The sequence below is a fragment of the Mesoplodon mirus genome (genome assembly GCF_964341445.2).
Source record: "Mesoplodon mirus genome assembly, chromosome: 10".
In the NCBI taxonomy this organism is placed as follows: domain Eukaryota; kingdom Metazoa; phylum Chordata; class Mammalia; order Artiodactyla; family Ziphiidae; genus Mesoplodon; species Mesoplodon mirus.
The window spans coordinates 53,832,833-53,848,620 of record NC_138986.1 but is presented as its reverse complement, the minus strand read 5'-3'; the positions used below and the strand labels follow the sequence as shown (position 1 = coordinate 53,848,620).

The 15,788-nt window shown below is 36.5% G+C and overlaps 1 protein-coding gene across 1 annotated transcript in view; it reads left to right on the top strand.

Annotated features, from left to right (window-relative positions):
- The window catches only part of LIN28B (lin-28 homolog B), a gene marked incomplete at both ends in the record, with an annotated part of 120,213 nt that overhangs the window by 60,706 nt on the left and 43,719 nt on the right, over positions 1-15,788 (top strand). The window contains one exon of the mRNA XM_082634009.1: positions 10,266-10,450. Coding sequence (XP_082490135.1) covers positions 10,266-10,450 — 185 coding nt within the window. The remainder of the gene's footprint in view (positions 1-10,265; positions 10,451-15,788) is intronic.

Below are 15,788 nucleotides of genomic sequence, written 5' to 3'. Positions count from 1 at the left end.
CAGGCTCCGGACGCGCAGGCTCAGTGGCCATGGCTCACGGGCCCAGCCACTCCGCAGCATGTGGGATCTTCCCGGACTGGGGCACGAACCCGTGTCCCCTGCATCGGCAGGCGGACTCTCAACAATTGCACCACCAGGGAAGCCCCTATTTTTAGTTTTTTAAGGAACCTCCATACTGTTTTCCATAGTGGCTACACCAATTTACATTCCCACCAACAGTGTAGGAGGGTTCCCTTTTCTCCACACCCTCTCCAGTGTTTATTATTTGTAGACTTTTTAATGATGGCCATTCTGACTGCTGTGAGGTGGTACCTCATTGTAGTTTTGATTTGCACTTCTCTAATAATTAGTAATGTTGAGTATCTTTTCATGTGCCTATTGGCCATCTGTATGTCTTCTTTGGAGAAATGTCTCTTTAGGTCTTTTGCCCATTTTTTGATTGGGTTGTTTGTTTTTTTTTTATAGAATTGTATGAGCTATTCGTATATTTTGGAAATTTAAGCCCTTGTTGGTTGCATTGTTTGCAAATATTTTTTCCCAGTCTGTAGGTTGTCTTTTCATTTTGTTTATGGTTTCCTTTGCTGTGCAAAAGCTAATAAGTTTGATTAGATCCCATTTGTTTATTTTTGCTTTTATTTTTATTGCCTTGGGAGACTGACCTAAGAAAACATTGGTATGATTTATGTCAGAGAATGTTTTGCCCACGTCCTCTTCTAGGAGTTTTATGGTGTCGTGTCTTATATTTAAGCCTTTAAGCCATTTTGAGTTTATTTTTGTGTATGGTGTGAGGGGGCGTTCTAACTTCATTGATTTACGTTGGCTGTCCAGCTCTCCCAACCAACACCAGTTGCTGAAGAGACTGTCTTTTCTCCATTGTATATTCTTGCCTCCTTTGTTGAAGATTAATTGACCATAGGTATGTGGGTTTATTTCTGGGTTCTCTATTCTGTTCTATTGATCCATATGTCTGTTTTTGTGCCAGTACCATGCTGTTTTACTGTAGTGCAGACAGTGCCTGTTCTTAATAGGTTCTTGAACCTGTTTGTTTTCTCTTACCTCTCTCCCATACGCAGACCTGGATACTTACAAATATAGTATAAACCATTTATTGAGCTGCTATTCAGTCTGCTAAGCACTGTTCTAGGCATTTTATATTAATTATTTAGAATCTAGCAATAACTGTAGTAGACATTTTTTATTCCTTGAAGATATTATTATCCCCAGTAGATAGATAAGGAAACTGGAGCACAGGGTTTTTTAACATGTCTATGGTCATGCAGTTTGAGGTTGTAAGTAGTAGGGTTAGGATTCAAACCAGTATTCAAATCCAACTTTAATCCCTGCCTGCTTTCCATTATGTCACTTTAAATACCATTCCAGCAGTTTTGCCAGTTTTAGTGTACCCTTCTCAGTTTTGAAGTACAGGCCAGATGAAGGGACTTAGTTAGGATTTACTTCAATATCAAGAAAAGTATAAAAATCTCATTATTTTTAATCCTATTTATGTGAAATTTAGTAATTTGACTGGGGCTAAACTGGATTTTATCTATTTACATAAAGCTCAGTAAACATTGACTTCTACCAGGCCACCATATTTCTTTTAGCTTCTATTTTCTTAAGGGATTTGAGTTAAGTAAGAACTAAAATCTCGAGAACCCGTAAAGGGAAATTTCAGCATTGACTAAAAAATAGTTACTTGTTCATTTCAATCTCTGTCTACATAGACAGAGTGAAGTCATAGAATTAAAAATACATATTTTAAGAAAGGATAGAGACTTGTGTTCTATAACAGAAAGAAAAGAAGGAGACCCCCCCCCCAACTGTAAGCAATTTGTCTATCATTGTGTAACACATTAGTTGTTGGAGCCAAGACTGAGTCCCAGACCTCCTAATACTTAGTCCAGTGATATTTTTGTTGTGTTCTTATACGTACCTCAGGCTTAATGGTTCCTGGGGTATCTTGACATGTAGATCAAAAGCATATAGTCCTTGGGGACTTCCCTGGTGGCGCATTGGTTAAGAATCCACCTGTCAATGCAGGGGACACGGGTTCGAGCCCTGGTCCGGGAAGATCCCACATGCTGTGGAGCAACTAAGCCTGTGTGCCACAATTACTGAGCCTGTGCTCTAGAGCCCACGAGCCACAACTACTGAGCCTGCGTGCCACAACTACTAAAGCCTGCGTGCCTAGAGCCCGTGCTCCGCAACAAGAGAAGCCACCGCAATGAGAAGCCCGCGCGCCTCAACGCAGAGTAGCCCCTGCTCGCTACAACTAGAGAAAGCCCGTGTGCAGCAACGAAGACCCAACACAGCCATAAATAAATAAACAAACAAACAAATTTATTTTTTTAAAAAAAGCATATAGTCCTTAAGAGTCTTAACCAATATTCATGCATATTATGTAATATCTCTGCTGCATATTGTGTAATAATTAACTGCCCTTCACTCATTGTATATTTTTCCACTGATACCTTAGAAAAAAATAGTCTTTCCTTCAGAAAAATATATTAAAATATTGAAAAGAAGCAGAATATACTTGAATTTTCAGCTCTTTAGCCTCCTAATGTTATCTGATATTCCAGAATTTTTTTTTCTAACATATCTGTATCACCCAGCTTTATTGGACTGAAATTCTCCTACAACTTAATTTTAATTATATTCTTATTATTCTGCCCAACAGTGAAGTGAATCACTTAAGGCTTTTCTTATCTTTAGAGTAAGTCAACTATCAAGAAGGTATCAAACAAAAATAAACAAATGGGACCTAATGAAACTTAAAAGCTTTTGCATAGCAAAGGAAACCATAAACAAGACAAAATGACAACCCTCAGAATGGGAGAAAATATTTGCAAACGAAGCAACTGACAAAGGATTAATCTCCAAAATATACAAGCAGCTCATGCAGCTCAATATCAAAAAAACAAACAACCCAATCCAAAAATGGGCAGAAGACCTAAAAAAACATTTCTCCAAAGAAGATATACAGATTGCCAACAAACACATTAAAGGATGCTCAACATCACTAATCATTAGAGAAATGCAAATCAAAACTACAATGAGGTATCACCTCACACCAGTCAGAATGGCCATCATCAAAAAATCTACAAACAATGTGGAGAAAAGGGAACCCTCTTGCACCATTGGTGGGAATGTAAATTGATACAGCCACTATGGAGAACAATATGGAGCTCCCTTAAAAAACTAAAAATAGAACTACCATATGACCCAATACTGGGCATATACCCTGAGAAAACCATAATTCAAAAAGAGACATGTACCACAGTGTTCACTGCAGCAGTGTTTACAATAGTCAGGACATGGAAGCAACCTAAGTGTCCATCGACAGATGAATGGATAAAGAAGATGTGGCACATGTATACAATGAAATATTACTCAGCCATAAAAAGAAACAAAATTGAGTTATTTGTAGTGAGGTGGATGGACCTAGAGAATGTCATACAGAGTGAAGTAAGTCAGAAAGAAAAAAACAAATACCGTATGCTAACACATACATATGGAATCTAAAAAAGAAAAAGGTTCTGAAGAACCTAGGGGTAGGACAGGAATAAAGATGCAGATGTAGAGAATGGACTTGAGGACATGGGGAGGGGGAAGGGTCAGCTGGGACGAAGTGAGAGAGTGGCATGGACATATATACACTACCAAATGTAAAATAGATAGCTAGTGGGAAGCAGCCGCATAGCACAGGGAGATCAGCTTGGTGCTTTGTGACCACCTAGAGGGGTGGGATAGGGAGGGTGGGAGGGAGACGCAAGAGGGAGGAGATATGGGGATATATGTATATGTATAGCTGATTCACTTTGTTATAAAGCAGAAACTAACACACCGTTGTAAAGTAATTATACTCCTATAAAGATGTTAAAAAAAAAAAAAAAGAGGTATCAATTGGCCTGTTCAAGGAGTGGTGGTTAAAAAAAGTGCCAGCTTTTGATTTTTAGAGTTGTTGTCTTCCAGCCGACAGTGTTAGATAATCTTTTCTGTGATGAAGCACTTGGAGCAGTCTTGCAAAGATGTTTGTACCACATCACTATCCATTTACCAATAAATTTTTCCATGGGGCAAGTAATAATTTACAGCAGGTGATATGAATGGCTCAGAATGTATTTTGCAAAACCAGTTCCTCCTTTCATTTTTACTTTATTTGTAACCATCTCTTGCTAAGACTATGACAGTTACCTTGTAACAGGCATCCGCTGTAACAGACATAAAATCCTCATGTCTCCTCACATCCATGGTATTGCCAAAAAAGTGATATTTTTTGAAAACACAGATTTGATCTTACAACTTATGAAAGCAAAACGTATCAGTAGGTGTTTATTTCATACAGAATAAAATGCTTAGGATGTCAATAAATAATTTCCATTTTCTGGCTCTAACTTGCATTTTCCAGCCTCATTTATGGTCACCCTCTTCACACTAATATACTTAAAGTAAGCTTCTTCCCTTCCCCAAATATCTGCTAAGTATCCTGCTGTACAAGCATAAGGTTAAACCATTAGCTCAGTTTGGATTACTGTTTTCACTCTCCATTGAAGTCTCACTCTCTCTTCATGCAAGGAGAAATGTACCTCATGTGTAAAAGCTTCTGTAATATGTATTCCATAAAGTATGCTTCACCCAGGATAGGCCTCTCCTTGGCATTCCCTTTAGCTCTGGGAAATTTTCTCACACTATTCATTTAATAATTTATCTCCTCCATCTTCTGTATTTTCTTTCCCAGGACCTCTAATCCAAGGTTTGGGTATATTTCATTTGAGGGGATCCGTTTATCCTATGTGCCAAGAGATTTTCTGAACTTTTATTTCCAACTCAATTTTTTTTAATTGTCTGAGAGTATTGTTAAAATTCTCTGATTGTTTCTGTTCTTGTTTTATTGATATTATATTGTCTCAAGTATCTGTAGAGGTATTAATTAGGTGGTGGATAAAATTTCTTTTGTTCCCTCATTTATCTTGGCTTTTTTTCATTATGCTACTTGTTTTGTGATTCTTGGTTGACCCTTCAGGTATAAGAATGAGGGATAGGAATGATTTAAGGTTGAGTGGGTAGGGAGACAGCTCTTGCACCTGTGGCTTCCTAATTGTCAGAATGAATAGAGGTTTGTGTGTAGGATCCAATTTTTCACAAGTTGTCTAGATACTTCCTTCAGTCTCTTAAGAGAAGGGCCTCACATTATTTGCATTGGGGTATTGTTTGCCTGTTTTCACATGTGTAGGTGGTAATAGGGGTGGGAAAATGAAACGGGCATCTAGTCCATATACAAACTTTCCATTAATCCTTCTGTTTTCGTTGTACATGTAGTGTCTCAGCACAGTCTCTCTGAGTTCTGTTAGGAATGCTGGGTCCTACTTCTGCAGCTCCTCGTTTTTAGTTTTCCTAGGGTATGGCTCCTTCAACTCAGTTGACCCGTCATCAGTCTTTCTAACTTCCAGAAATTTCTTCAAGTCTGCTTTCTCTTGATGGCACCCCCCCTTATTCTCTTCCTTATTGTGAATTTATTTCTTTTTATTATTTTATTGTAGTTTTGATGCCTTTTAAAGAGTAACATGAGACATGTTTATTCAGCCTGCCATCTTAAATTGGAAGTCAGCTTATGTTTCCTAGAGAAGAAAATATACTCTTACTTCTAAGGAGAATCAAGTATAAAACGGTAGCAACACTTTATTGCTTTCCTAATCTAGTTGGAGAGAAAAACACATATGCCAAAAGAGATAAGTAATCTCATTACTAATTGGAACCTTGGGTAGAATACTTGGCAAATAAAGTTTAGTATTTGGACCACTGTCGTTTGACTCCATGTTCACGTCATTCTTTGAAAGTCATTTAAAAATGATTGGGAGGTGGGACTTCCCTGGCATTTCAGTGGTTAAGACTCTGAGTTCCCACTGCAGGGAGCTCAGGTTCGATCCCTGGACAGGGAACTAAGATCCCACATGCTGCGTGGTGCAGCCCCCAAAAATAAATAAATAAATAAATAAAATAAAATAAAATATAAATAAATAAATAAAAAATAATTAATGATGGAGGATTTATGAGAACAAGGTTCTCCTCTTTAAAAAAATGATTGGGGGGGCTTCCCTGGTGGCGCAGTGTTGAGAGTCCTCCTGCCGATGCAGGGGACGCAGGTTCGTGGTGCCCCGGTCCGGGAGGATCCCACATGCCCCGGAGCGGCTGGGCCCAGTGAGCCATGGCTGCTGGGCCTGCGCGTCCAGAGCCTGCGCTCCGCAACGGGAGAGGCCACAGCAGTGAGAGGCCTTTGTACCGCAAAAAAAAAAAAAAAAAGATTGGGAGGAGGAAAAGGAATATAGCAAGGAAATTGAGAGTCAGTATTTTTATAATTCTGAAATAAATTTTTTCCAAAATGAATTTTAAATTTTGGAATAAAAGGAAGTGGGAGAAAGGGGAACCTTATTGGTTGGAGGAAGAGGAACACAAATTAAAGGTGTTAGATGAGTTAATATGTGCACATTCAAAATTGGCCTGTCCCCTTTGTAAGTGCCTGATATCTTAGCAGGCATGTCAGCAGCTTCTAAATGCTTCTACAATCATTTGGTCATTCCTTTGTTCATTTATTCATTCAGTAACTGCGATTCTTTCCTGTAGAAGATAAACGTCTATTTTGTCCAAACAAATGTTGAAGATGACATTGTAAGCCCAAACACCAAATGTCTCGCCTTATGAAAGTCTTACACGTAGATTGAGCAAAAATCTACATAAATCTGCGTTCTTGGTTCTCATAGGCAGAGCATCATGAATTGTGAGGCATATCAATGAGAGTGATTAGAGAATATTGGAAGAAGGAAGAACAAGAAAAATAGATCCATATTAACTTCTGAATGGAGTCAGAGAATAACATTATTACCATGAACCATTATAATCCTATCAGCATTTTATTCCAAAGGTATCATGCACAGTGTCACCTTGACACTAAAAGTAGAAGTTATTTTATGTAGCAGAAGTAGGAGCTGGGGAATTTGACTTGGCATGCGCAATTCACTTAACCCCTTAGAGTTCAGTCCACCTTTTTTTTTCAAGTGAGAGTTGGACTAAATAATGATTAATGATCTTACTGATGCTAAATCTATGATTCTTTTAAGTACTTATTGAATGATAGTTGTTTGCAGGCATTAGGCTAAGTCCTCTGGGAAATATTAAGATATATATCACAGTCCCTGACCTTCAGGAGAAGAGAAATCCAAGAGAGCAAATAAAAGTAAGGCATACACAAATATCTGCATTACACAGCAGTGTATTATAAAAACTATATAGAATAATCAATTAAGTGAAAGAGGAGGGAATTTCCAACTTGGGCAATTGAGGATGATTGCAAAAAGGATCATATGAATTATACCTTGAATCTTGAGTAAGATTTTGACAGACAGCTAATGACTAAGAGAATAATGCATCCCCACCAGCCTAAGTTGGAGTACAGAGATGAGAAAACGTGAAATGTGCTTAGGGAAGTACAAGTCAGCCAGCTTTATTAGAGTAATGGGAAAGGAAGTGGAAGATATACCTAGAGGTAACATTATGAGTGGTCTTACCTACAATTTAAGGGAAGTATTGTAGATTTTTGAGACAGGAGACCAACAGGCTAAGATTTATTCAGAGAAGATATGCAGGTGTGGAAGATGCTAAGGAGTAGGGAGGAGGCTTGATGCTGAAATAGCAATGAAGAAACTATTACACTCATCCAGGTAGGAGATAGTTAGGACCAGAAGTAGGGCAGTGGCAATCCAATGAAATGGTTGGGGCAGATGAAAGTAAGGATGCACATGATTCAATAAATGGTTGGGTAAAACTAAGGATTGAAACCAGTATGACTGGAAAAATGGAGGCATCTTTAATAAAAATTGCCAAGGCAAGGGGAGAAGTTGATTTTTGTGAAGAAATAAAATAAGCTAATTCCCCACCTTTAACAAATCTTTCCCACTTACGTAGCAGCAATTTTGGTGTAATAGCAAAGATAGAATATTCTCTGTGAATTCTTGTCCTTTTCTTGCAAAGCCATTATAGTTTCTTACGGATATTATTATTATTGTCAATTATTGTGAATCTAAATTGCCTTATGTACTCATTTGGGGAAGGAGGGGAGTATATGACAGAATGGGGGGAAAAAGTATTCTTTCAGAATATCGTGAAGAATAGCCAGAAGTTAGTTAAGAGCAGGATTTTACTTTAGATTCGGAAATGCCGTTCACTTACAAATGATACCTATCAAAAATTGTAATAATGGAAAATGAAATCAAATTAAGTGTGCCAATACACTAGGAACTATGAGGAAATAAGTGACAGAATTTTGATTATAGAAACAAAGCATGAACATATGATAGCTCTAATTAAAACTGCTATCCCTCCCTTCTCTTAATTGCAGTAGTTGACCCTATGCGCCACTTCATCTGATTTGATAATCTGTGCTTTTTAGAGTGGGGAGTAAGAAAGGAAATGAAAGCAAAGGACTGTTTATAATTAGTGAGGAGAGAGCTTAGGAGAAAAAAATTGAAGATTTGGAAATATTATATAAAGCTTTAAAAACAATAATTTAAAAAAAATTTTACAGCCTGTAGGCAGTTGTGATTTTTTTTTCCTCTAATTCCTACACAGCATCAGAGAGCAGAAAAGGTGCTGCCAAATTACACTTCCACTTGCAGGCTTTCTCAGCGTCAGACGACCTGCACTAGAAACTGGTTAAAACCCCTGTTTTCATGTGCCGTATTACTTTCATAGTGAAAAGTCTCCTTTGGCATTGAAATTTGAAGTGTTGTTTTTATCTTTTCCATGTAATTATTTGGTTATATGTAATTATTTACCTGCCTTTAGAGTCATGGACTTGGGAAGGGTGGAGATTTTTCTGGTCCAGCATTTCCCTAAGTATGTTAGTCATCTGTAGTTATAAAGAAAGGTCTCTGGGATCAATTAGGTCGGGAAATTCCTGAGTTAAACACAGTTAAACAAGATTTTTATTTCAGTGGAGGTTGGGGAGGGTATGAAATCTCAGAGACTTTAATATGCTAATATGATCCAACTAAGAAGAGACCAGGTGTAGCAATTCACAAACTTATTTGACCACCAGATCCTTTTTCATGGAATCTTTTTTAGGACCATTGTTTCTCTGAACACATGAGGGGAAACTCAAATTCCTTAATTTTACAGAGTAAACAGAAAAGAGAGAAATGACTCATTCAAAGTTGCATGCTGCCTGTTTTCTTAAAGAACTGGACTTGAACCAGGGTCTCCTACCTACTGTATTCAGATTTGCTTCCTTTTGCCCCCAAATTCAGAAAAGTCTTGAAGAACTACATGGTACTCAAAATTAGATCTGTAAGACGTACACAAAGGGATTTGAAGAAATAAATAAAATTAGAATGATTTACTCATTTTAATATAGTTTGAATTGGCACATTGACTTTGATGAAGAGTTAGATTGAAAGAGCCAGTTATTTGTAACCAAAGTTACACTTTTCCAATCAGGAAACTTTTTTTTTTTTTGTTAAAAACCAAGTATCTTTCAAATTACAAAAAAGCTCAAACAACACAATAATGTGTGTATCCAGAAGCTTCCCCACTTTCCCAAAAAAGGACTAGAGAAAAATGACTGTCATGATTTGCTGTCGATTGTTCCAGACCCCATTGCTACATAAGTAAACATGTATCTTTTAAACACTTCTCTACATAGATGGCGTTATGGTAGACACACTGTTCTTTACCCTTACTTTTTTTACTCATCAGTATTACATGTTTATCTTCCCCACATTAATACATATAGATCTTTTAATGGCTCAATACTGTTACATTATATACCTCTACTATCATTTATTTCATCAGTTTCCCATTGATGGACCTTAGGGTAGCTGTAATTTTTCTACCAGGCAGCAGTGCTGTAGTGAATTTTGATATAGGTTTTTGTGTGTGATGAGGGTGGAGGGACCTTTGTGTGCGTGTGTCTGTAGGAGAGTCCTTGAAGTGGAATTGCTGGGTCAAAAAATATACACATTAAAATTTTTGTAAGTATTGTCAAATTCCTTTAAAAACGGTATTAGTTTATTCTCCCACTGCCAGCATTACAACAGGAAACTTTTAAATGGTATGCCTTTCACTGAACTTGAAAAAAAAAGATTTTATACTTAGCAATGAATAACTGGGGATATCTTGCTGTGTTAATCTTAAAATCACAGAGATAATTTATAAAGCATTAATAATCATGATCTCTCTTTCTCTCTCCCTCCCTCCCCTGCTCTTCTCAGAGCAAATTATTCATGGAAGGATTTAGAAGCCTAAAAGAAGGAGAACCAGTGGAGTTCACATTTAAAAAATCTTCCAAAGGCCTTGAATCAATACGGGTAACAGGACCTGGTGGGAACCCCTGCTTAGGAAGTGAAAGAAGACCCAAAGGGAAGACACTACAAAAAAGAAAACCAAAGGGAGACAGGTAATCATTTTACCTTGTTAGCCTGTGAGTTTATTATATTTGGAAAAGATTTCTAAAATTTTTATTTATATTTTTATTATGTTATAAAATCTAGCCACAATAAAATAAAATGCAACCACTGAGCATTTGAATCGAATTTATCAGAAATATAGGCTATCTTGCAACTTGAACTCTCTGAAGAATATACTTAACTGAGCCTTCAGCATTGCGCACTAGACAGTCTCCCAACCATTATTTCCACCAGACTGTTCAGAGATCACAAATGGGAAGTTGAAGTTCCCAACAGACAGAGGTGCTCCTCTGTACATCTTAACACCTCACCTGTTTTTTCAAATGAAAATACGTTTATTATTTTGTCAGTTTTGAAAAGATACATCACTACAGAAAATTCAAATATAAAAAAATCACTGGAAATGTTAACTACAGGTGGGAATCATAATGTATATGCAGTATTTTTGAAACTTGCATTTTTTTTCACTTAGAAGTGTATGGTGAAACATTCCATGTTAGTCTTCAGCACCTGCATAAATTCCCACTGTGTGAATGTACCAAAATTTAAAACAAGGCTATGTTAAATTAATTTAATTGTTAAATTTAGGCTATTTCTAATATTTTAAATTTATCAATAGCATCATAGTAAGAATCCTTATATGTACCTTTTTTTTTAATTGTCTGATTATATCATAAGGGATAAATACCTAGTACTGAAAAAATCTGGATCAAAAACTATGCACTTTAAAAATTTTGATATCTGTTTCCAAACTGCTCTTCAGAAATGGTTAGGACCAATGTACAACCCCTTTAAAATTGAGACTGCTCATTGAATAGTGTCATCTTTTAAATCTTTTCCAATTACATAGGTTAAGAAATGCAGCTTACTTTTTTTCTTTGCATCCTTTGACTAAGGTTAAATATATTTTTATATGTTAATTTTCATTTTTATTTTTTTCTTCTGTGAATTGCATGTTTCTTGTCTTTTGCTTATTTTTCCACTGAGATGTTCATTTGCTACTGTTGATTTCTAACTTCTCTCTTTAGAAAAAAATCTCAGTTTTCCTCTTTCCTATGCTGGGAAAAACTCAATTCTTCCATATCATGTTTCTCTCCTGTGTGTCTCCATTACTTTTACACAGACTACTTCACTTATGGTCACCAAATTTGTGGAGGTTTTTCCCCACACCAAGCAATTCTCCACAATGCCAGCTGGGTGTCCTACAATTTAACTCAATTCTGGCACTGTCTACCTGGAGATAATGTCGGGTTCCATAGGTTAAGGGCTCAGTCCCAAAAGACTGTCCCACCACATTTCAGATGCCAGTTGCAAGTAACCCAGGTTACCCACAACTTCTGTCTGTGTTGGCTACAAATCAGAGGTTTCCACGACCCTCTCCTCAGGTTTGTTTAATTTGCTAGAGCAGCTCACAGAACTCAGGGAAATGCTTACATTTACCAGTTTATCAAGGTTATGGTAACAGCAGATAAAGGATACAGATAACAGCCAGATAAACAGATACATAGAGTGAGGTCTTTTGAGGGTCCTGAGCATAGGAGCTTCTGTTCCCAGCGGGTTGGACTGCTTCACCCTTCCAGTGTGGATGTTTGCCAACCTGGAAGCCCTCTGCATTTTGTACTTTGGGGATTTTACAGAGGCTTCACCACATAGGCTTGATTTTCAACCCCTTTCCCTTCTCAAGAAAACTGGGAGTGGGGCTGAAAATTCCAAGCTTCTAATCAGAGCTTGGTCTTTCCAGTGATCAGCCCTCACTCAGGAGCCATCCAGGAGCCCACCCAGTGTCACCTCATTAGAACAGAAGGCCCTCCTATCACCCAGGAAATTACAAGGGTTTCAGGAGCCCTGTGACAGGAACAGAGGTCAAAGACTGATATTAGAAAAAGAGCTGCTTCTAGTGTTCTTATCACTTAGGAAATTACAAGCGTTTTAGGAGCTCTGTGCCAGGAACCAGGGGCAAAGACCAATATATATTTCCTGTTATCTCACATTCTCTTTGTATATTTATCATGGTAATCTTTTGTCTCAAATATATAGGAAGTATGTTTTTCAGCTCGTGAAATATATGTGCGCGCGCGCACACACACACACACACAATGGACTATTACTCAGCCATAAAAAAGAATGGAATCTTGCCATTTGTGGCAACATGGATGGACCTTGATGGCATTACTCTAAGTAAAATACTATATACAGATGCTATACATCTGTAATATATTTTAAAACTTTAAACAGTTTCCACAAAGGTGTGAGGTAACATCTCATGGTGGTTTTGATTTGCATATCTCTGATGATTAGCAGTGGTGAGTCTGTATGTTTTCTTTGGAAAAATGTCTAGTCAGGTATTTTGCTCATTTTTAATGGGATTGTTTGGTTTGTTTGTTTGTTTTGATATTGAGTTGTATGAGCTATTTATATATTTTGGATATTGACACCTTCTCAGTCATATCATTTGCAAATGTTTTCTCCCATTCAGTAGGTTGTCTTTTCATTTGTCAATGGTATCCTTTGTTGTGCTTTTAAGTTTAAACTTAAGCTTTTAAGTCTAATTAGATCCCATTTGTTTATTTTTGCTTTTGTTTCCTTTGCCTTAGGAGACAGATCCAAAAAATATTGCTAGAGTTAATGTCAAAGGGTGTTCTCCCTATGTTTTCTTCTAGGATTTTTATGGCTTCCAGTCTTACATTTAGGTCTTTAATGCATTTTGAGTTTATTTTTGTATATGATGTGAGAAAATGTTCTGATTTCATTGTTTTACATGTTGCTGTCCAGTTTTCCCAGCACCTCTTACTGAAGAGACTGTCTTGCCCCCATTGTGTATTTTTGCCTCCTTTGTCATAGATTAATGGACCGTGTGCGGGTTTATTTCTGGGCTTTCTATCCTGTACCATTGATCTAGGTGTCTGTTATTGTGCCAGTACCATGCTCTTTTGATGGTAGGTTTGTAGTATAGTCTGAAGTCAGGGAGCATGATTCCTCTAGTTCAATTCTTCTTTCTCAAGATTGTTTTGGTTATTCAGGGTCTTTTGTGTTTCCATACAGATTTTAAAATTATTTGTTCTAGTTCTGTGAAAAATGCCATTGGCATTTTGATAGAGATTGCATTGAATCTGTACTATGTACTATGTACTATGTACTATTGGGTACTATGGTCATTTTAATAATATTAATCCTTCCAATCCATGAACGTGGTATATCTTTCTATCTGTTTGTGTCCTCTTCAGTTTCTTTCATCAGTGTCTTATAGTTTTCTGATTATAGATCTTTTACCTCCTTAGTTAGATTTATGCTTAGATACTTTATTTTAGATTTATGCTTAGATACTTTATTTTTGATGTGATTGTAAATGGCCTCTGCCCATTTTTAAATTGGATTGCTTGTTTGCTTTTGACTGGTATGAATCCTTTATATTCTTTGGATATTAACCCCTTATCAGATAGATGATTTGCAAATATTTTCTCCCATTCTATAGGTTGCCTTTTTTGTTAATTGTTTACTTTGCTGTGCAGAAGCTTTTTAGTTTGATACAGTTCCATTTGTTTTATGCTTCTGTTTTTGCTTTTGTTGCCTTTGCTTTTGGTGTCAAATGTAAGAAATCATTGCCAAGACCGTTGTCAAAGAGCTTAAGGCTTATATTTCCTACTAGGAGTTTTATATTTCAGGTCTTATGTTCAAGTTTTCAGTGTTTTGAATTGGTTTTCCTGTATGGTGTAAGGTATTAGTGCAGTTTCAGTCCTTTGCATTTGGCTCTCCAGTTTTCCCAACACCATTTATTGAAGAGACTATCCTTTCTGCACTGTATATTTGTGGTTCCTTTGTTGTAAATTAATTGAGTTTATTTCTTAGCTCTCTGTTTTGTTCCATAATATATGTTTCTGTTTTTATGCCAAATGCTTGAGTACTATTGCTTTGTACTGCAGTTTGAAATCAGGGAGTGTGACACCTCCAGATTTTTGTACTTTCTCAAGATTGTTTTGGCTATTCTGGGTCTTTTGTGGTTCCATACAAATTTTAGGGTTGTTTGTACTATTTCTGTGCAAAATTCCATTGCAACTTTAGTCAGGATTGCATTGAATCTGTAGATCACTTTGGGTGATATGGACTTTTTAATAGTATTAATTCTTCTAATCCATGAGCACAGAAGTCTTTCCATTTATTTGTGTTTTATTCAATTTTTTTAAATTATTCATTTTCTTTCATCAGTGTCATGTAGTTTTTAGTGTATAGATATTTCACCTCTTTGGTTACATTTATTCCTAGGGATTTTCATTCTTTTTCATGCAATTGTAAATGGGGTTGTTTTCTTAATTTTCCTTTCTGATAGCTAGTTGTTAGTATATAAAAGTTAACTGATTTTTGTATATTGAGGTTTTTTCCTGCAAATTTATTTAATTCATTTTTTAGTTCTAACAGTGTTTTGGTGTAGTCTTTGGATGTTTCTATGTACAATACCATGTTATCTGCAAGTAGAGACAATTTTATTTTTTCTTTCCAATTTGGAATGCTTTTCTTTCTTTTTCTTATGTAACTACTCTGTCTAGGACTTCTGGTACTATGTGAATCAAGTGGCAAGAATGGGTGTTTTTGTGTTGTTTCTGATCTTAGAGGAAAGCTTTTGGCTTCTCACCATAGTATGATGTTAGCTGTGTCATACATGGCCCTTATTATGTTGAGGTACATTCTCTATACCTACTTTATTGAAAGTTCTTACCATGAATAGATGTTGAATTTTGTCAAATGCTTTTTCTGCATCTACTGAGATAATCATGGTTTTTATCCTTCATTTTGTTAACATGGTATATATCACATTGATTGATTTGCAGATGTTGAATCATCCTTGTATTTCTGGAATAAATCCCACTTGATAGTGATGTAGGACCCTTTTAATCTGTTGTTGAATTTTGGTTTTCTAAGAGTTTGTTGAGGATTTTGCATCTATGTTCATCCAGGATATTGACCTGTCATTTTCTTTTCTCATAGTACTCATGTCTGGTTTTGGTAACAGGGTAATGCTGGTCTCATAAGATGAGTTTGGAAGTATTCCCTCCTCTACTATTTTTGGGAAAAGTTTAAGGATTGATATTAATTCTTCTTTGAATGTTTAGTAGAATTCACCAATGCAGCCATGTGGTTGTGGACTTTTTTGATTTTTAGATGTTTTTGATTACTGATTCAGTCTCCTTACTAGTAATTCACATGCTCAGATTTTCTATTTCTTCATGTTCTAGGCTTGGTAGATTGCATGTTTCTTGAAATTTATCCATTTCTTTTAGTTTATTCAATTTGTTGGTTTATAACTGCTCATGGTAGTCTTTTATAATCCTTTGT